General features: G+C 45.6%; 1 protein-coding gene across 4 annotated transcripts in view; it reads left to right on the forward strand.

Moving 5' to 3' along the window:
• RGS9 (regulator of G protein signaling 9) overlaps positions 1–22,650 on the forward strand; it is a 68,999-nt gene that overhangs the window by 13,984 nt on the left and 32,365 nt on the right. For all 4 annotated transcript variants that reach the window (XR_013347998.1, XM_077834355.1, XM_077834353.1 and 1 more), the window contains exons 3-9: positions 6,143–6,193; positions 6,354–6,460; positions 7,959–8,010; positions 8,980–9,038; positions 10,318–10,394; positions 12,587–12,668; positions 14,324–14,386. Coding sequence is in view for 3 of the 4 variants with exons in the window: in XM_077834355.1 (XP_077690481.1) it covers positions 6,143–6,193; positions 6,354–6,460; positions 7,959–8,010; positions 8,980–9,038; positions 10,318–10,394; positions 12,587–12,668; positions 14,324–14,386 (491 nt within the window). In the remaining variant the exon portion in view is untranslated. The remainder of the gene's footprint in view (positions 1–6,142; positions 6,194–6,353; positions 6,461–7,958; positions 8,011–8,979; positions 9,039–10,317; positions 10,395–12,586; positions 12,669–14,323; positions 14,387–22,650) is intronic.

Below are 22,650 nucleotides of genomic sequence, written 5' to 3' on the forward strand. Positions count from 1 at the left end.
GGAACCCAGGCTCACCGCCGACTCCAGGTTCTGGCCCAAGAACCCTGTATTGGGCAGGCAGGTCGACTTCTTCAGACTTGCTGCTGTTTCCCTGGGCTGCTTCCTTCCTCTGATCTCCCGCGTGTTGCTTTCCTGCAGCTTGTGCCTAACGCAGCCTTCCTTTGGTTCCCAGGCCTCTGGATTCTCCCCAGGTCCTTCTAGCTCCTCCTTTCTCTGCTGGAAGAACCATCCTTCCACCCGTCTCAGCTTCCACTGAAGTGCTTTTACTGACCCTAACTCAGGGCTCCCCTCTGACAGGAGCCTGACCTGCTCTCTGGTGGTTTCTCTCCACAGAAGAATCATGTCCCCTCTGCAGTCTCCCCGTTCCAAGTTCTCTCCAGTTCCTTGTGAGGGTCAGGTCCCTAATGATCCTTACCTACTTCCACCCCCACTCACTGGCTCTTAACTCCATGTCTAGCAGGCGATGAGAGTGTGCCCCATCACATCTGGATATACATTTCCAGAAATAATTAAATGGGCAGAGCGATACCAGACTGTAATATGGAGCTTTAGAAATGAATAGCAATCAATTAATCTCCCCTTTGAGCATTTTCTGGTAATAATCATTTTTCTTGAATTCGCTGGAGAGGAGCAAAATATTCAACCCACTTCTATGCCTCTAAATTACAGCTTTTCCTCATTTGAATAGGTTGAAGAAGAAACAGACAGGTAGCTGTGTTTTGATGTGCCAAGTTTGTCATTGCCATCAGCTGCTAACACACTCTCCTTTTGTGTGTGCCAGCTCCTTTCACATGGCGCTGGAAATACACTATCAACACCTTTACTTCCCTCTCCTAGAAACCATCAAAAGAATATTTCACTATAAATACCTGCTGTTTCACACACCTTGTACCAAATTCTGCTCTCGTTTTGCCCCTTCTGCAGCCCTGGGGAACCCAGGAGCGCAGAAGATCCTACTGTTCCTCTCGGCCAAATCGTCCTCTCCAGTGATGTCCTGGGGCTGCACAGGGGTCACTGAGAGGAGGATTTGGTCCTGAAGAACTGTAGGGGAATATTGCTTTCTCCATTTTCTGGATGGGGAAACTGAGGTAGAATAATAGAATCAAAGAATATTAAGAGGCCATCTAGTCCAACCCCCTGCTCAAAGTAGGACCAACACCAACTAAATCATCCCAGCCAGGGCTTTGTCAAGCTGGGCCTTAAAAATCTCTAAGGATGGAGATTCCACCACCTCCCTAGGTAAGCCATTCCAGTGTTTTACCACCCTCCTAGTGAAATAGTGTTTCCTAATATCCAACCTAGACCTCCCCCACTGCAACTTGAGACCATTGCTTCTTGTTCTATCATCTGCCACCACTGAGAAGAGCTGAGCTTCATCCTCTTTGGAACCCCCCTTCAGGTAGTTGAAGGCTGCTGTCAAATCCCTCCTCACTCTAGGTAGATATGTTAAGTAACTTGCTAGACGGCATGATGGGAATTGGTGTCAGGGCAGGGAGTAGCTGGCAGAACTTGGGAAGTTTTGACCATCAATCTTATTCTCAGACCATGCCTTCTATCCTTCTACACACTATGGGGCAGACCCTTTGTTTGCTTAAACAGGTGTAGCACAAAGTCAGTGAAGTGATATATAGCAGCAGAGGCTCCGGCCCTACATCTTCCAATAGCGCTATTACGATGTTTTAAGACAGCACTGTGGAGCTGGGAAGTTCTTGTTATACTGGAGATAACCAAGCGGCCCCATTACATTTGTGAAAATATGATGAAAGCAAATACGAATTGCGATGAAGATGCATTATAAAGTACAACCGTGATTAAAAAATAATCAATGGTTAAATGATGGGAAGGGAAAACACCTCTGGGTGGCCATAGCCTGGTGGTTGCTGTCTGCTTTTACTCCGGTTCTGTAATTCCTGCACTAAGTGCCCTCTTCCATAAGGTCATAAATCCTGCCAGCTGAGGAAATCTGACTTCTGGTCTCCTGCACTCTAATCACTGCTGTTTCCTGGGCTGTGATATTCGTAGTGCTGCCTGGATTGCATATCCATTGGCCGAATACTGAGTGTTTCCAAACAGATCAACGTGTAGGTAGTGCGGGGGCCTAGAGTGTGTGGTATAAATGGGCACAACTCCACTGAAGGCAATGCAGAGAACTTGGCTCTTTGTGTTCAGGAAACTACGTAGGTGCATGCCAAATCCCTAAAAAGTTTCAGAATTTCTTTGCAGGGGGCAGATAGTTCCCATGTTTAATTTGCTTCTTTTAGGGAGAGCACTTACAGTCAGAGCTCTCTAGGTATGAGTGACAGAATAATCTTTTAATTTGATCTATTTAAGGAAGCAGTCAGTGGGATAAAAGCTCCAGGCTCCTAGTGCAAGGCTAAGTAATCAGTATAATGTCAGGAAAGGTCAGCACTTCAATCTGCAACTGTAGGTGACATTTGAAGGGAAAGGTTAGTAATTGATCAGGGACTGAATGCAATTTAGCCTGGCCTTGTTTAAATGGCGAGAGCTTCACAGTTTTGTTTGCTCCTCAGAAGATAATGAAAAGGCTCTAGAGGAGGCTGATGGCTGACGTTGTGTAAGCCAGATCACTGGGGTTTAAATGATTCCCAGACCTCATGTGGCCCCTCTGTGCAGAGGTGATTTCACCCCCCTGTGAGGTTTTAAAACCGAAATACCTAACACAGCCACCCTGACCCATCACATGCCCCTATAAGCACCTCCTCACCAACTTCCTTTGGGGCACATTTTCTTCTAGGGAGAAGGGATTCTTCTTGTAAATATTGGAGCCCTGAAGATCCCTCTCCCCCATTTCTTTCCTTAATACCCCACACCTCTGAGGTCCCTGTTACAGCCACCAGCCTCCTGGCCCAGGATGACTGAGCTGGGTCCTGTTCAAGGTCCATCACTACCACTCCCTGACCATCATGATAAGAGAGCAGCGGTGCTGATGTTGTCATCCAATGCTGTGAGAGGGTAGTTCCGTTTCCATGACCCATTCCATACTTGGCTTTGCATAGGATTGGCCACTTCGTGTCAGTCCAGATGGCATTTTTTGTGATGGAGGTGTCTGGACAGAGGCCCACAAAACTCATGTCACATAGCCAGCAGATGGTAACAAGTCTTAGATTTGAACCTACAATGACCTAAAAATGAGGGGCTCTGTATTAGTCCTGGTTGATGGTTTTTAATCAAAATATATTGTTGACAAAATAGCTTTTTGACCAAAGTGAAAGTTTTAAAATTTAATTTTGGCTGAAATTTTTCAATTTTTTAAAATTTTGTCTAAAAAAAAATGGAAACTGAAAATATTTTGATAACCAAAATCTTACAGTTTTTAACATTTTCCTTTTTTGGTTCAGTTTTCAGGAAAAGCTTCTGGCTTTTGGTTTTTAAAACCCAAACATTTAAATTAAAAAAATGATTGAAAGACACTTAAAACGATTTTTAGTTTTTAAAAAACATTTTCAATGAAAATGTTCTGTTTCTGAAAATAAAAAATTCTCATGGAAAATTTTGCAAAACAGATTTTTGTTTCCCAAAACTTCCTGTAGAAAGACATTTTTTAACCAGCTCTACTCTGTTTCCCATTACCAATTCCCCAAGACTTCTAGCTCCTCTGCCTACTGAATGTATTTCTATTCAAACGATAAATCCCCTTTCAAGCTGGATTCATGAATGCTTTTTATATCACTGAGTTATACATTTTCAGCCTTTGAAACCTGAATTGTTTCTTTATGCTTCAATTTAATTTGCGAGTAAGGATTCTAATTGAGTTGTGTGATTCCTGATGAGCATTCCCTTCCTTTTCATGCTGGCAATAAAACGTTCCCTATGAGTTCACCTTTACAAAGAACACATCCACTTCACATTTCCAATTATGTTGAGTTTTGATGTGGAGTCTCACTAGCAACACTGAAAATTGTTCGTCTTTATAAAAGATTTTGTTTGGTTATTGCAGAAAGATATTCATTAAAAACTAGCAGAGATATGAATTTAAAATGAAGGTGTTTGTAGATATCTAAAGGCACAATAGCAGCAGCTAAAAGATGTTTAAAAATACCCTGTGCAGGGACTGGCTGGGTGTCTCACATAATGGGCAATTACTATTATTTGTTGTTTGTATTGCCATAGCGCCTAGGAGCTCTAGTCATGGACAGGACCCCCATTGTGTTAGGTGCTGTACAAACACAGAACAAAAGAGACAGCCCCTGTCCCAGAGAGCTTGCAATCTAAGTAGTGATAATACTTTGTCCTTCCATTGTGCTTCTATCTCAGGATCTCAAAGCACTTTGCAGACATTAGGCTGAACTTCATCCTCCCTCTAAGGAAAGGACTATGCGTCAAGTCCCACTTGAGCCCAGACATGGCCTGTGCATGTCAAAGCTGTCTAGGAGCAAGGCCTCCCAAACAGCAAGCCCCTTGCTAGTCTAGCAGTGAATTGAAATTCAGCTGAAAATGACCATCCGGGCAAGTCAACTCCATGACAGAAAATAAACAGTTCATTGCCGCTTCTGCTGAAGGTGCAGTCGGATTGCTAGGCCCTGACCCAGCCATGGGAGCTTTGGGTTAGAACCAGGGAGCTCCTCTTCTGCCCCGAATTCAACCAACACCCACCCAGTGAAGAAGCAGGCAAGCCTTCTTATCTCGCCTGTTGGGTCCTGATTGGCTGCTGCCTCTGTCTCTCCCGTCTAGCCGCTGGGGAGGGAATCACATCTTGTTGGTTCTGCTGGTACTAGAGCCTGAGTGGCATCTCTAGGCAGTGCTTGGAGGACTAAACTCACTGTCCCTCTTTCCCAAGTGACGTTCTTCCATTGGGCGGGTGTGTCACAGTGGCGATGCCTTCATCGGGGTAGAGGAGGCCTGGTACACCCTGTCATAATGCACCATTTAGAGTTTAAGTGGGACTTTACTGTGCTTGCCTTTTGTTGGCCTTCTGCACTGGGGTGAATTTCACCGCTCCATGAATGAAGGAAACCGATGCGTATCGGTCATGTACACATGGAGCAACTACGCCACAGGGAGATTAGGGGCCTCATGTTCCTCTCTGCATACATGAGCAGAAAAGGCTAGACCTACAGAAGGCTGTAGGTATTTTGCCTCTGTGGCATGCTCTCCCTTGGGTGAAATTCATTCCTATTCAGAGGCCCAGCGCAAGAGGCCTATGGATCGCTGAAGTCTCACTAAACCTCTACTTTGAGGGCTTAAATAGTGCATAGCCCTGGCGTCATCCCTTTTCAGAGGGGTGGCTCTTACCCCACTTGCAGCAGGGGTGGCAGAAGGTTCCTAACAGTGGGGGGGCCACCGGTGCCTGAACTGTGGTCCCAGCCCTTGTTCTGCCCCTTCCCCCTGAACCTCTGCCCCTTCCTTTCCCCCGAGACCCTGTACCCACACAGCCTCTTCTCCCTAAGACCCCACTCCCTTCCCCCGTCACTTGTCCTTTGGGACGATTAAAAGTGGGGGGCCATGGCCCTCTGGCCCCCCCCGTTCTGGTGCCCCTGACTTGCAGCAGCCCCTCTTTGGTGGCTTCATGAGTTTCCATCTCTGCGGGGGCTGTAGGAGCGTAGAGCAGAGGAGATACAGTCACTGGGCTCCTCTGCACTAGTCTCCTCCACTGCCCCAAGCGTGGCAAATTTACTTTCCAGTGGCGCTGTGCTCAATCATTTCAGAGTGTGCTGTGCTTTCCAGTTAGCTGTGAGGTCCTTCCGAGTTAGTTGCGTGACACAGGAAATGCTGAGAAGCCAATGGATGAGACTTGTCTGACAAGGGGGAAACATCAGATCAAGTACCATCATCCAGGGACAGTGTGATAACTGAGAAGGGCCTGCTGTAGTCTGGAGGATCCCTCTTTACTGCATGGGTTTGACTGTATGTTTACTGCCCGACCAAGAGCTGGACTGGCAATTAACCAGAAGCCTGTGGGTCACACCTGCTTTGAATAAATGGGAGTGCAGTGTAGTTGCCTTAATTTTTAATATGTGCGGGTTGCCTGGCTTAAAATAGGGCGTGGCATGCTGGGACCTATAGTCCTCACAGGCTCCATCTCCATACTGGACATAATGAGTGTACTGGTCCCCATTGCAGGACTCTGTGGGCTGTACACCACTTCTGATTTATAGTGTCTGGTATTTTCTTTGCCTTGTAGGTAGTGATATACTGCAGTGGATTATCCAGCATCTGAAAATCACTGAGGAAGGTAGGAGTGTAACCATCTAATGCTTTTATAGCTTTGAATCGTGAGACTATAATTAATTGTCAGATGCAACTAAATTCTTTTCTCCTGGGTAGTGGGTTGCTTCTGAATTCTGCTGCAGTCTCTTTGTATCATCAATATATCTGACTTCTCTTTTTTTTAGAGGCACTCAACTTGGGGAATCTAATTGTCAAGTATGGATACATCTACCCTCTGCAGGAGCCAAAAAACCTCACCCTCAAAACAGATAGCAGCCTCTACAGATTTCAGGCAAGTTATATCTTAGACACAGAACACAGGCTGGACATAATGTACTCTACATCTTGGCTTAGAATCGGAGGCTTCTGTGCTTCTGTTTAATTAAATTACTTTTCCTTGTAGCTTTGAAATGCCAGTGGTTCCTTCTGAATGTATTTTCCCTTGCAGCTTGTACACTACCAAATAAAATCATTGGAACAATTTCAGGAGACAGTATAATGAGCAAATAGAATACACTGTAGTAACAGGATGTGATAAGAAATTGGGATCATGGTTCATGGCTGGAATTGCCTCCACATAGAAGGAAAGATTAGGGCAGAGGTGGGCAAACTACAGCCCGTGGGCCATGTCTGGCCTGCAGGACCGTCCTGCCTGACCCTTGAGCGCTCGGCCGGGGAGACTAGCCCCCGGCCCCTCCCTTGCTGCTCCCCCTCCCCTGCAGCCTCAGCTTGCCGTGCCACCCGTGCTCTGGGCGGCGGGGCTGCGAGCTCCTGCCGGGCAGCGCAGCGGCATGGTTGGCTCCGGCCGGGCGGCAGGGCTGCCATTCCTGCTGCTCTGAGCGGCATGGTAAGGGGGCGGGGAGCGGAGGGGTTGGATAAGGGGCAGGGGATCCCGGGGGGCAGTCAGGGGACAGGGAGCAGGGGGCGGTTGGATGGGGTGGAGGTTCTGGGGGGGGGCGGTCAGGGGATGGGGAACAGGGGGGGGTGGATAGGTGTGGGAGTCCTGGGGGGCCTGTCAGGGGGTGGGGGTGTGGATAGGGCTCGGGGCAGTCAGGGGACAGGGAGCGGGGAGGTTGGATGGGTGGAGGGTTTTGAGGGGGGCAGTCGGGGCAGGAAGTGAGAGGGGGCAGATAGGGGGTGGGGGCCAGGCTGTTTGAGGAAGCACAACCTTTCCTACCTGGCCTTCCATATAGTTTTGGAAACCCGATGTGGCCCTCAGGCCAAAAAGTTTGCCCACCCCTGGATTAGGGCACTATCATATAGTTTTCAAATGAGGTTATTAATACCAGTCGTCTGGTTCCCTTCATGTTCCCCAATCCATGCTCCAACATCTTTACAATATCAAGGAGAACATTGGAATGATAAGCATGTACTTTGCTGTTCTGAAAGCTTGCATGGTTTTGAAAGTCTCACCTTGTTAACAATAACTGATTGTCAAAGCAGAGGAAGTGGATATGTAATTGACTCCATTAAACCTGATTTAATAACAACAACAAAAATAACCTTGTCTTATCCTCCTAACTGCTTATGCTGAGCTAAGAAGATGGATATTTTGTGGGTGTGTTGATTCAGCCCTTTAAATGGTAGAAGTATGGAAATGATAAGCTTCTTTTTGTAGCATATTTTTTTTGTAGCATATTTGCAAAGCAGGTGACTCCCTCCTCCTTCTGTTTACCCAAAAATACAACAATACAGTAGGATACCAACAAATGTAATGATTGTAAAGAGCCAGATGGAGCTGATGGTGGCTACATGAAAACTGAGGTCTTGTTTTTGGCTTCTTTCTGCAGACACCCTATTTCTGGCCCACCCAGCAGTGGGCAGCAGATGATACTGACTATGGTAAGTGTTAACATTATAGCTTTTCTGTGAAAGCTGAATGGAGCGTGAGGATGTACAGCACACTCCCATATAATCAGGTGGATGCTGATGATACTCTTGAGTGCTTTCTCCAGGTGCTGCTGTTCTGGCTATGTAGGGCTACTTACGAAGACTGGGCTGATCATCTTGGTTTATTATTATAGGGCTGCTCATGGGCTTTAGGGTACACACTACTTTGTTCATTGCAGGATTGCTCCTGACGTCTGGGTCACCAGCTTTTATTTACCTGATACTTTTGTACCTTCATAGAATATCAGGATTGGAAGGGACCTCAGGAGGTCATCTAGTCCAACCCCCTGCTCAAAGCAGGACCAATCCCCAATTTTTGCCCCAAATCCCTAAATGGCCCCCTCAAGGATTGAACTCACAACCCTGGGTTTAGCAGGCCAGTGCTCAAACCACTGAGCTATCCTATATATTTGTCCTGAAATCTGAAGGCCTCGCCTTCTGAAAATAACCCAGTTTGGTTTTAAACATTAAAAGAATATATTTTTAAAAGCTTTAGAACAAAAACAAAAAAAAATTGCCCCCAAATTGGGAAAAAAAACCTTCCTAACCTTTTAAGAGTTTGATCCAGTGCCCACTGAAGACAAATTGAAACCCTTCCATTGACTCCAATGTACTTTGGCCCAGGCTTTCAGGAAGGCACAATTTGTTGGCCTATAACTGCATAATCAACCACATCAAGCTCAAGAGTGAGGGAGGATAGCCATTCTTGCACTTCTGTATCGACGCATGGAGGATCCTTGACAGAATGCAGCCACTAAGGACGTCTTCCTTGAGTGGGCTTCTGTGAGATTGGAACTTGTGTCTGGGAAAGATGTCACAATGGACAATGGTCCACTCCTTTGTCATGGGGTCAGCGTGCCAATTATAGGGACTAGCTTTATTGATCTGCCTAGTGACTGAACCTTTTTGCTTTTCTCCCAGCAATCTACCTAGCCAAGAAAAATATTAAGAGGAAAGGGATTCTGGAAGAGTATGAAAAGGTAGGAAGACGTTCTACTGTTTGTGCCTTTGCCAGCTCCGAGGCTGTTTTAGCTTGAGCCAGCTGCTCTTGAGATTGGAGGGTGGAAAGTGACAAAAAGCCTTCTACGCACTCCCCACTTTGTTTGCACCAAGCCCCAGGGGCACCTCTGTTTTGTGAAATAGCTGCTGATGTACAAAAGTGTTTAAAGTAAATGATCATATTAGTAGGGCCGTTACCCTCTCCAGAATGCTGGAATGAAGTATTCAGAGTGAACGGAGTTCATAGTAATTCATTTCAGAACCACCCATTTTTTCTAGCTCAAATTTCAGCCTATCCCTTGTTTAGTTCAGAGAGGAGGGCATGTTTTTTATCATGTTCTTCATGTTGAGAACCAAAAGCTCTGGACTGAATGATATTGTTGTCACAGTTTCAGAGCAATTGCACCTGTAGTCACCCTCTTTGGTTCACCACTTTAGACTTCTGGCTCCCAGCTGTCTCCTCTCTTGGGCAGAGACCCACATCTCCCTCCCTCCTGACTGGGGATTTTAAGGCTGCATAGGTCCCTGCCTACACTGTGATATCCCCAGCAAGCCAGACTGTCTAAACGGCCTGTGCCTGCGTTTTGCTTCCTGTCCGAGGGGTATGACCCGTGTATTGCCTGCAGCTATAAGTCACCACCCAGCTCCTTCTGAGCAAGCACATTGAAGCATTACAGAGAAAACATACTAAAATAATTTTTAAAAACCCTATACGCATGCTAGAAAGCTTACCAGAGATCACCTCCTGATTCTAGTCTTTGGCTCTGGTAGGTTTTAGTCCTTCCAAACGTATAGCTGTTTTCCCTGTGGTCACAAATTCATCCATCTTTGACGCAAAACGAGACCCCAAGTCTGCGCAGAACAGCCATTTTTTTAATTCAACTTGGACCTTTGATCTTGGCCTTCTGTAACAGGTAATCAGCAGACAATGGCCTTCTCTTCAGGGCACAGTTTCAGAAGGCTGGTTTTTGCATAACCAGAGCTGGGGAATTCACATTAACTTCTCCCTTGGGATTCCTCAGGAAATACACTTCACTCTAATTGTCCCAGAAGCCCATACTTGTCTGCTACATTTTCTGTATAGTCTTTTGAACTCACAGGTCTCACATTTGTCACATCTGTCCTCTAGAGAGGTTACATACAATCCTGGCCTGCAATAATACATAAACTTAGTCTTCCAATCATATTGCAGGAAATTGCCAGGTCTGTCACAATTGTTCATAATTTTGTACTAACAGGTTTGTTTTTTTTTAATTTCAGGAACATTACAACTTGTTAAATAAAAAAATAAACTACAAATGGGATTTTGTTGTTATGCAGGCCAAAGAGCAGTATAGGTGAGCTCTCTCCAGTTCTGTTACCTGTTTCTTTATTTGGGGGCATGAGGGACTATGGGGTGTTGACTTGATGTGCAATCAAATAATAGAGTTAAATTAAAAATATTAAATTACAATTTTACAGCAGCTTATTAACAGTTCCTTGGGAACGTGAAGGGGAAAACTGTTTCCATATGAACTGTATTCCTCCACACACGACCTGCTATTCGCTTGACACTTAACAACTGAGAAATTTTAGCCCAAGTTTTCAAGGGAATGGGCAGTGGCCTACACAAATTCACACTCTCCCATTGCACCTGCATTTGCTCTTGTAAACAAGCATAACTAAATTTGCTTATACACAATGTGGAGTTGCAGTGTGGTTTACAAAGAAGCACATGTGTGGATGTGCATATACCCTCCTTGCGTGTACAAATACCTCTTTGCAATTGCTTCATTGCACATGCAAAAGTAGGTTTTTGCCCTTACATCTGTTACAACTTCTGTTGAAAATGAGGGGCCTGATCCTGCCGCACAAAAGACCTTACTCAGGCAAAGCTTCCAGCAACTTCAGTACCAGTTTTGCTGGAGTAGGGATTTCCAAATCAGGCCCTTGACCCTTTGGAGTTGTAAAAGGTTCTCTTTGAATCACAATCTGAGTGGCCTGGCTGACAGCCAGCATGAGGTCTGTGGTGCCATCTTCTCTGTTGTGTGTGCTCAGCCCCTTTGAACTTTGAATCAGGCCACTTTTATTTAGGGGCTTAACCCTGGATTCCTGTCTCAACCTTTCGGCATCCAGGCCCTTGCATATAATATGTTGCCCTGGTACCCCAGCACCGCATTACAGTTGCATCAGGCAAGTCAGAACAGAAAGTATCAGATTGCCTCATAGAAACATGCCATCAATTCCTGTTTGTTGCTGCAAATTAACACTGTTTGGTACAGATCTGGTTCATGCTAAGGGGATGTCGACACTGCAGTCCCAGCGTGTGATTGCAGCTGATGGAGACATACCCGAGCTTGCTTTAATCTTGCTAGTTAGGGTGCTGGAGCAGTCGAGCTCTGGGGCAGTGTTGACTTCAGTGCGGTCTAGTCACCCTGGTAATTACCCAGGTTCCGGGCGGGCTTGTAGAGCCCATGCTGAAACGCATGCTACCGTGGCATCAGTGCTCCAAGACCCGAGCTAGCTAGATTTAAGGTGGGGGAGGGATAGCTCAGTGGTTTGAGCATTGGCCTACTAAACCCAGGATTGTGAGTTCAATCCTTGAGGGGGCCATTTAGGGATCTGGGGCAAAAAAAATTGGGGATTGGTCCTGCTTTGACCAGGGGGTTGGACTAGATGATCTCCTGAGGTCCCTTCCAGCCCTGATATTCTATGATTCTATGAAGCTAGCTCGGACAGTCACACTCCATGATTGCAGTGTGAACATAGCCTAAGAGATCCAAAGTGCGGTTTTTAAAGCCAACACTGATCCTCCCAACATCTCTGTGAAATTTCACACGGGGCAACTGAAACAGTGATGGGGAAGTGACTTGTTCATCGCTATGCAGCGAATGCATTGGGAACCAGGACCCCAAGTCAGAGGTTTAGACCTAGGACTGCCTACCTTCCAGGCCTACATGGTGTGCGCTATGTTACTTCTGTGTACGGTAGTTCCCATCAAAATCACCCGTTCCCCAAACAAATGGGTGTCAGAGACATCACAGACACTGTATGCACCTGAAGTGTTACAGAGAATAGACATACATGAGGTGTCAGAATTGAGTGCAGGTAAAAGGGAGGAATTCTAACAAATTGTTGTCAGGCCAAACAGAAGAGGATACATCTAATCTCAGCTGAGCTCAGGAAGAGGTTGATTACTCAAAAGCGAGCACCCCTCATTTATATCAGTAGGGTTCAACCAATCATCAGTTGTAAGTTAGGACAGCATGACGTGCAGTCAGGAAAGAGCAAGGTCAGTTGTGGCTTGAAGAAGCAACACACACTCAAACCTGAATTTAACCTTGTGAGCCTGTAGGTCAGGAGGCTGAGGAAAGATCAGAACAGCATCATGTTCTCGCTCTTGCTAGTTTTAACGGAAAACAGTGCAAATTCCTTCGGTGCTGGCCCCATCAGCTGCAGCTGTGGCTAACATTCAAGAAAATTTCATCAAAAGGGAGAAATAACCCACATGTTCTTCTGATGGGATTCAAACCTATTCTTTGCTTTGCAGGACAGGAAAGGAACGGAAAAAGGCAGACAGGTACGCGCTGGATTGTCAGGAGAAAGCCTATTGGCTAGTGCATCGAGCACCTGTAAGTAGAATACCGTCCTCCACAGCTGTAAAGTCTATATTGGAGGTATAGGGTCCAGAGAGCTCAGCCAGGAGCAACTTACTGCACCTTTAAGAAGGCAACTTTGGGGGCACTGCCTCCAAGGTTGTGCTTGGCCAGCTGCCAGAGATGCAGAGGTGCACTTAGATGCAGAAAAGAGACTTTAATCCACTCTGCCTATCAAATTCCCGAACCCCTGAGATTTGCTTTTTAAAGATGAAGTAAGGAACCACTCACCACATCATCCATGCTGCGCACAGAGAATCCTAACTGCCTTTGCCCCTGGGGGGGCTGTTATTTTGGAGGCACATGTCACCAGGGTGTTTCCTGAATGAAGCCAGGCTGGTCCCAGTGTGCTGTCAGACTCTGACATGTACCCAGGAGCCACACTCCCTCATCCCAGTCATAATCAAAGAGCCATCTTAACCGTGTATGCTGAGTAAGTGGCCAGTTGAGAACCCAGCTATTAACATACAGGGGTGGGTCAAGCCTGAGGCAAATGTCAGCCTGTAATTAGAGCTTTGCTCACAGATAAAGCGGTTGGTGGGAGACTCTTTGCACCACTCAAATACTTTGGCCCCAGTTCATCCCCGATGAACCAGGGCTGAATTTGGTTCTTTTAGACTTAGACTAAGTACTTCTTTTCCTGGTCTGTTTCTCCATTTTCCCCATAAGAGCTCACTACCGAGATCTAATTATTGACTATTATCTAACTATGGTGGAGCTCAGGTAACTACTCAAAAGTCACTTGTGCTCAAGGCAGACATCACAGTGGTGCCATCCTATCCCTTCTCATTGCCGATATCAAGGTTTGTCTCCTCTATATAGATTGGTTTCAGAGTAACAGCCGTGTTAGTCTGTATTCGCAAAAAGAAAAGGAGTACTTGTGGCACCTTAGAGACTAACCAATTTATTTGAGCATGAGCTTTCGTGAGCTACAGCTCACTTCATCGGATGCATACCGTGGAAACTGCAGCAGACATTATATACACACAGAGATCATGAAACAATACCTCCTCCCACCCCACTGTCCTGCTGGTAATAGCTTATCTAAAGTGATCATCAAGTTGGGCCATTTCCAGCACAAATCCAGGCAGGACAGTGGGGTGGGAGGAGGTATTGTTTTATGGTCTCTATGTGTATATATAATGTCTTCTGCAGTTTCCACAGTATGCATCCAATGAAGTGAGTTGTAGCTCACGAAAGCTCATGTTCAAATAAATTGGTTAGTCTCTAAGGTGCCACAAGTACTCCTTTTCTTTCTATATAGATTTATTGCTGGATTGAGCATGGTTTTCCCTATATATGTGCCCCTTGTATCACCCTTGCTCTCCAATGACTGGATGTCTCTGGATCTCTCCTGTTAAATCTCTCCTGGATTGTCTCCTGGTGTCACCTTTGCTTGGATGCTTCTTGGTTATCCATTCTATAGCTGTCTCTTGCTCTGTTGAGTGTCCCAAATACATTCCCATGCACTCCCAGCCAAGTCCTACGGCCATCTCAGGGAAGATCAATCAATGTTTTACCTTTTTCCACCAACTGGAGGAATTATTCGTTACCAGCAGATTTCTTCATGTAACTTAAGATGGTTTTGAAAAAGCAGACACAACTGTATTGTTGTTTCTCATTTCTAACAGCCGGGCATGCAAGACATCCTAGACTATGGACTAGACCGAGTAACCGATCCAAATGAAAATAAGGTAAACTAGGTAAGGCTGCTTGATTTCAAACTTACTGATCGTACGAGGACATAGACAGCAGGTAGATCTACATTACACTCAGAGGGTATATCTATGTGCTGCAATCAGAGGTGTGGACTGCACCTCTGCAGTATGTGTAGACATACTTGAACTAGCATTGATCTAGGTTGTTCAAATTACAATAGCGGTGAAGCCATGGTAGCATGGGCTAGTTGCCCGAGTACATACCCATCCAGTCCAGTCCATGTTGCTGCAGCCTCACTGCTATTAATACTCAAGGTAACTATATCAAAGGTACCTTGGGCATACGTACGCTGGTTGCAGTCACATCTCTGCAGTGCAGACCTACTCATTGTGTGTGAATGGCGCTCCATGAATCTCCAGTGTTGCATAGCAACTGTCTGAATGAGCCATATCAAGCCAAATAGCAACTGATAGGCATGTAGAAATATGCCAGAACCAGAGCTGTCAAGTCAAACCCATTTGATTTTCACTTCTGCTGAGTGCAGTGGAGTTTCTCTGGATTTGTGCTGGTATGGTGTGAGAGAGAACTGAATTTGGCCCTAGGAATAGAATCTGGCAGCTTCACTTCGCTCATCAATTTTTCAGTGGTTTTTTGCCACATTAGTTAAATCAAACAGAATAGTGCTATTGATCTGAGAATGTAAATAATGTAAGTGACTAGCCCTGGCGTAGACTTGTCTATAGCACTGGTTCTCAAGCAGGACTATGAGTACCCCTGGGGGGTACATCATCCTCTAGATATTTGCCTAGTTTTACAACAGGCTACATATAAAGCACTAGTGAAGTCAGGACAAACTAAAATTTCATACAATGACTTGTTTATACTGCTCTATATACTATACAGTGAAACGTGACTACAATATTTATATTCCAATTGGTTTATTTTATAACGATATCATAAAAATGAGAAAGTAAGCAGTTTTGTCGGTAATAGTGTGCTCTGTCACTTTTATATTTTTATGTTTGATTTTGTAAGCAAGTAGTTTTAAAGTGAGGTGAAAGTTGGGGTAATCAAGACAAATCGGACTCTGGAAAGGGGTACAGTAGTCTAGAAAGGTTGAGAACCACTGATCTATAGGATTAAGTGTATGCGGTGGTAGTTAGAACCGTCCTTATCTTTCACCCATTGCTCTGCTGAAGGTGAATAGTGGAGACCGTGAGTCAGTTATTTCAAGTGGTCCCATATTTACATACCTAGGGCCGCAGCTGACAGCACATGCTTGGCCTGTGCTTGGTGAACGAAGGCAGAACATTTCTCATTGATCAAAGGTGATGGTTGCTTTGACGAAACTTATCCTATCTCCTGTAAACTTTTCATTTTCATAGCGGCCCTTAAATGTCAGAGGGAGATAATTGCTTTGGGCAAGTGGGTTCTGTTGCCATGGCGACTGAAAAGCAGAGTAAAATGCTAGGGTTTAGTATTTTCTCTTTTTGCTCTAAGTGGGAGCTACTGAAATGTCCTTTAAAAGGAAATAAAAATGTGAGCTGCTGTTGGGCTGAAGGATCCAAACAGAGACTGAAAAGAGTAATAAGATAGACTCCCCCGCACAATATTATAGCTACCATCCTGGAAAGAGGTCTTTAGGTTTGCAAATGTTTTCAAAAGTCATTAATCATCTGATGGCTATTCAGTGGCTTACGTGAAACGAGTTAATGGTTCTCAGTTCAGTTCCTACTGGACGGAAGAAAGCCCCCACAACAAAAGAAACAAATCACTAGCACAGTTGACTCCCTTGTTAGCATCTCAGCAGAGAGCCCAAGGAGTGAAGGCCTGATGCCATGCCCACTGAAGTCAATGTGAGAGTTTCCATTGATTTCAATGGGCTTTGATTGGGCCCTGCATGGGCCATGTGAACCTTAACACCCAGCTTAACACACATCTTATGGGCTCAAGGCTGAAGTATATTGGTAGGGTGATGGGAAGAGTATACTCCTAGTGTGCCTGCTCTGTAGATAAACGAGGACTGCAGGCTTCTGGATCGTCAGGGGGCCCTTTCCACCAACGCACACGGATACATTAAGTCTATGATTGAAACCCCAACCCAGTGTTCCCACGTTCTGTACTGCAAAATCTGCAGATTATCAGGAAAGATTTTACACTTTAGTTTAGGGATAGAAAATAAGCCCCAGGGGCAGTAATAACAGGCAACTACAAAGAAATCCAAAATTCACTTTTAGCATACTGCAATCCTAGAGAATGTCATGGACACAAGCGACAAATAATGAACACTAGTGCAAGGGGCAAGGGGACTGTGCCTCTCACTGTTCACATTACGAGCTGGATTCTCCATTCTTTTCCTTCATGCCAGTGTAACACCATTGTGTTTCGTGGAGTTACTCCCGATTAACACCAGTGGGAGATCAGAATCAGACCCTTTGTGTTCCCTCTCTCCCTGGGATATACTGCTGTAGCTGAAGTTAGTGGAAGCACTGCTGTTAGATTCCCCTAGATATAATAGGGAGGGGGCGGTCAGCAGGCATTCTCTGTAAAGGCCTCCCACATCTAGTCCAGATTGCTGGCTTTCAGAGCACTCTGCAGGGCTTGTTTATTTCTCCTGGCCTTTGGAAAGAGGCGGGTGGATTGCAGTAGAGACCAATGTCTGGGGGCAGTATAGTGTTTGTGTTCGTAGATGGGTTGAACTCATTGTATTGCTTTTCAGTTTTTAGAGTGGTAGCCGTGTTAGTCTGTATCAGCAGAAAGAATGAGGAGGACTTGTGGCACTTTAGAGACTAACCAATTTATTTGAGCATAAGCTTTCGTGGGCTAAAGCCCGCTTCATCAGATGCATGCAGTGGAAAATACAGTAGGATGGATTTCCACTTCATATGGCTAAATGCAGTGCCTTGCATGGTGACAGGTTTCAGAGTGGTAGCTGTGTTAGTCTGTATCAGCAGAAAGAATGAGGAGGATTTGTGGCACCTTAGAGACTAACAAATTTATTTGAGCATAAGCTTTCGTGGGCTAAAGCCATCCTACTGTATTTTCCACTGCATGCATCTGATGAAGTGGGCTTTAGCTCACGAAAACTTATGCTCAAATAAATTTGTTAGTCTCTAAGGTGCCACAAGTATTCCTCGTTCTTTTCAATTTTTGTAATTTTTATATAGTTAACAGCGTCTGTGGGCTCTTTTTATTTATTCTAAATCTAAAGAAGGTAAATACAGAAATAAATGAAAATTAGTACGATTTGGTAGGTTGCTGTTAGTAACTGAGAGCAGCACAAAGAAAGGAGAAGGCAAGAAGAGAAGAGTGAAACAAGAAAAAGGGGCAGAAAGAGAGAGGGAATAGGAAAGAGAAAAGTGGCTACGCAGAGCAGTGGGTGTCTGGGGGAGGGATATCTTTGCAATTTTGGGGGGGTTTGCTAAAAAGCAAACGTTTTCAATTTTTCACAGTCTCAATTTTTCAACAAAGACCCAAACATTTTAGATGCAAATGGAAGTTTTTGAGTGAAGATTTCTATTTAGTTAAAAATCCATTTTCCATCAATCCAACATGGATGAAACTGTTTTGAGCAGCTCTAGCAGTTCGGGGCTCTAAGCTGCACCTCTGGGTGGTTGTTTCTGGAAGTTAATCTTCTCCATGCAAAGTGGATAGGATGCTTCCTGTTTCTATTTTTACATTTCAAAGTTTGATTGGAACTAATGCACTAAAATAATCGGCTGGAACACAAGACTTTTCCAGCATCTGACTAGCAGCTTTTCTTGCATTTCTTGAAAAATGCCAGACTTTCTGGCCCCTCTAGACTGGTGGCTTTCCCAAACTCCTGAGGCTCAATCTGCAAGGAACTGAGCAGAACAATGATACTTTTAGTCTTCTCACCAAGCACTCAGCTCTTTGGGGGATCTTGCCCTGATGTTCAAATCCTGCTCCTACTGAAGCCAATGGCAGTTTTACTAATGTTTGCAGTAGGACCTGGATCTAGCTATAATACATGTGGAACAATGAGAACAGGAGAAACATGTGCACTAGTCCAACTGCAGTTTGCTTTATTCATGACTCTGCTTGGGCCCAGGCTATTGCATCTTAGTCTGCTAATTAGTTTTCCTTTATGTCACTAGCTGAAGAGAAAATATTCTCATTGATAGTTCATTTCAGACATCAAAATTACTTCTTCGAAGCTGATTTTGGAATGAGCAGTATCAAAGTGCTTGCTTCTTGCCTGGGATAGTTAGCTGCTATACAAGCTGCTCACTGTCTAGATGTTTTTTAGAGTCTTTTTGGAAAAAATAGCAGCTGAGTCATGGCACTTTTGAGGTGGCTTTTAGTGCTACCTAGTGGGTTGTGGTTGGATGAAGTCCAATGAGATGCAGATTTTCAGCAATAAGGCATAGTCATCCGCTGGAACAACTTACCAAGGCATGTGATAGATTCTCCATCACTTTCATTCTTTTAAAATAAGAATGGATACCTCTCTAAAAGAGGGGCTGTATTTCAACCACAGGTTACTGGGTTTGAGGCTGGGATTAAAGGGTAAAATTCTCAGGCCTGTGTTATGCAGCATGTCCAACTAGATGGTCATAATAGGCCCTTCTGGTCTTAAAATCTGTGAATAGCAGTAGAGCTTACTGATAAAGATGTCGTGTTAGTCACAATTGCTAATTGAAATGATAGCGTTTGTTACTAATATTAATATAACTTCCGCGGTTTCTATTGCACCTTTCATGAGTGTCTTGGAGATGGGACAATAAAGCAAATAAGCAAGATAGAGAAACTGGAAAATCCTGCAAATTAAGGGTAAAAATAATTGGAGAAAGGTAATACTTTTCAGTTTAGGTTAAGATAGCCAAGGAAGTCAGCTATAAGGTTATGAGAGGGATTTTCCCCAAGCAGGGACAACACGAGCAATTACTTCATATTTAGAAGCAGTGAATGGCAACACTGTAATACAAAGGCCAGTGTTAAGGAGTGGGGAGGAGCATATTGTAGGCACTAACTGAGATACATAACCGTGAAAGAGGCCGGTGGTAGGAAGGATTCAAAACCCGATTTGTAGGTATGGAGTGACCAATGCATTTCAAAGAGATGCATATTCAAAAGGAGCCTTATCTGAGACTTCAAATTTTCCCTTATGGTTTTGGGTTTCTAAAGCCAAGGATGGTCTCAAAGCCCACAGGATCTGGACTGTGCAGTCCACCTTTTTCAGGGCATGGCAGAGGTGCTCCACCCCGTGGTTCCCCGGTTGGTTCTTCCTGAGATCCAACTCTGCCAGTGAATGGTTCTGGCTGAGAAGGGAAGCGAGATCTGGGCTGTGTGGCCACAGCGATGCGAGTCCGGGATGCGCAGCTGGAATCTGGCATTTTTCATGCCCAGGATCCCCCAGGTCACGTCTCTCGCTCAGCTCCAGTCTCACAACCCCCTGCGCAGCTCCCAGCAGAGAGGAGAGCTGCTGGCAGTGCTCGATAATGAGGCTGCAGTTTCCAGAGGTGGAGCTCACTGCATTGGCGCAGGGTGGGCACTTCATTTCATGGGCTGGTTCTTAATTTCAAGTGCCGTCCTGGAGTGCATGAAGAAGTCGGTGTAATCTGCCTGTTTCCAGACCCTGTAAACACCAGAACATAAGAATGGCCAGATTGGGTCAGACCAAAGGTCCATCTAGCCCAGTATCCTGGCTTCCGACAGTGGCCAATGCCAGGTGCCCCAGAGGGAATGACCAGAACAGGGAATCGTCAAGTGATCCATCCCGTCGCTCACTCCCAGCTTCTAGCTAGTGCTATCACAAGTAGAAGCACAGTTACAGTAATCCCACTGCCTTGGAAATAATCACCTGTCATTTCAGTGCTTCTCCTTTGCCCTTGCCAGTGGGGCTTTGTACATCAAAGGCACTTAGGGTGACCAGACGTCCAGGTAAAATCGGGACTGTCCTGATATTTAGTTGTTTGTCCCACGTCCTGACCAATGTATGTTGGGACGCCATTTGTCCTGATATTTTGCTTTGGTGGTACTCCGGCTTTTTTATTTTTTTTTGCTTGGGGCGGCGAAAACCCTAGAGCCGGCCCTAGTGGGGGGGTGAGCCTGTGGCTGCCCCCCCCCACACCATGTCCTGATATTTTGTTCTTGTCATCTGGTCACCCTAAAGGCACATCAGTGCACTACATAGGAACAGCACTTTCTTTACTCTGAGACTCCTGCTCCTCTTCCTCCCATGGCGGTGTTCCCTTGTACTTTGGTCAGCCCAGGAGATGTGGGAAAGGCAAGTGCTAGTTAAACAGTCTGCTCTGTGATTGGCCACCTCATGGAGAGGGACACATCTCTTAGCCACTCAGGAGTGAGCCGGTGGGACTTAGTTGTTGATTGACATATTTAGGTCAGCACTAGAGCTGCAGAAAACATTTGCAGTGAAATCAGGACATGCTCGCTACCCCCCTGGTTTCAGGGTGTGTTGCAGACTTGAAACTCGGGACTGTTGTCACTGAAAGGATCTGAGCGTGCCTAGGCCATGTTTAACTGTGCTTGGGATGATTTATGTGTTGACATCAAAATCATGCTCAATGCACAGCTCCGTATGGTTTCGATATGAAACCTGAAGGTTTTGGCTTCGCACCACGTGAAATTCAGAGTGAAACCCAGGGGGCAGGAATGCTCCTGCAGTTGAAAACACGGAACAGGGTTTGCCTGAGCACCTACATATCCTCAGAAAGGGACTCAACAATTACATGAATGGAAAACATTTTCTGCTCTTACCTTCCGACTCTGAGGAGATACAGCTGGCTGCAAAGAGGAGCCCAGACTGCATAGCCCAGACTGCTTGGGTCTGGGCTATGACCCTGCATGAAGTAAGTTTTGTGGAGGTCCAGATGGACATCAGTAACCCACAAGGTGCATTTCAGAGACAGGAGGAGGCGCTTTGTGTTTCTGTGTGGTCATTTGTCTTTGTGGAGACGTTGGGGCTTGGGTCCCTCTTGTTCTTTTTCAAGGTGATGGTGACAGAGCACAGCAGAAAGGGGCAAGCAGTGCTGGGAAGAAGGCTTGGTCGAGCGAGGCCCCAACAAGGGCCTCTTGATTTATGCTGCCTCTTGACTTATGCCTAAAGCCTAGGACACGTCTCCCTATGCAGGCCAGTCTGCAGGGTGGGCAAGCAGGCTCCAGAAATTGGCTGCACCCATGGGAGCTGCGGGTGAATATTAACCCCCCATTGCCCTTTTCTGTAGGGAGCTGAATGACCAATGGCTGGTCCTGTGTAGTGGCTCCTTAGGGAGTGGTTGCGAGAAGCATCTTCGGTGGAATGCCTGAATGGATCACTAGTGCTGTAGTAACAAGTGACACACACATGCCATGAGACTTTATAATCATGCCAGTATCCTGAACAGTGGCATCTTCTCCCCAGTGGGGCCAGATCCTCAGATCAGCTGCGCTGAGGATCTGGCCTTTTACCTTCAGGCAGCAGCGACTCGGAATCAGTATCACAGTGAAAACAGGCAACAGTACCCTCAAATGTCTCTTACAACCCCCACTTACTCCCATGGTGGAGTAGCAGAGGAAGAGGTGGGCCTGACCCAGAACTCCCGATCCAAATACCACCTGGGCCCATCTCTGTTGCTGTAGAAACTAGTCCTTTATATGCTCTGCACTGATTATTGGTGCACCCAGGTATGTTCTGTGTGCCACTTGGAACTGATCTACCTGCAGCACGTGGACAGCCCCCGGGGGGCATTTTGCCCCAACAATCCAGGATATTCACCAGCAAAAGGTGATAATTCAAAAGGGGTTAATCCTCGGCAGCTTGTATTCAGAGCCAGGGCACAGCGTTGTGCCAGGAGCTCCTCCCTTCCTCCCGCCAGGTTTGGACCAGACAAAGGATTCTTGATTAGGAGACGCTTTGGTACATCTCATCTTTTCCTCTTTCAGTTGCTGTGTATCTGTATGGTATGACCAGCCCCATAGCATGCTGCCTTTGGAGCTTTGTCTCAAGTGACAGGGCTGTGTGCATGCTCCTTGAATGCTGATACAAACCCCACAACGCAAAACGTTTTGTAGAGCATGTGACGGTCAGATGAGACTGGCTGAAGCCTTTCACTAATTGGCATTTTGATTTAAGCCTAGGGGGACATTAAGCTTCTGCACTGGATAATTGTGATAATTCACTGGTTGATGGGTATTACTCAATTAATCTGTTTTACACTCATTAAGGGAAAATGGTAAATGGCTCTTGGCCGCTGAATGATATTCCTGTATAAATCCGAGTGTAGGATTTATCTCTTTGTCGGAGATAGTGCACGGCAGGTCGGGAGGGTGATTCTGC

Source organism: Eretmochelys imbricata, chromosome 14 (assembly GCF_965152235.1).
Source record: "Eretmochelys imbricata isolate rEreImb1 chromosome 14, rEreImb1.hap1, whole genome shotgun sequence".
Taxonomy (NCBI): Eukaryota; Metazoa; Chordata; order Testudines; family Cheloniidae; genus Eretmochelys; species Eretmochelys imbricata.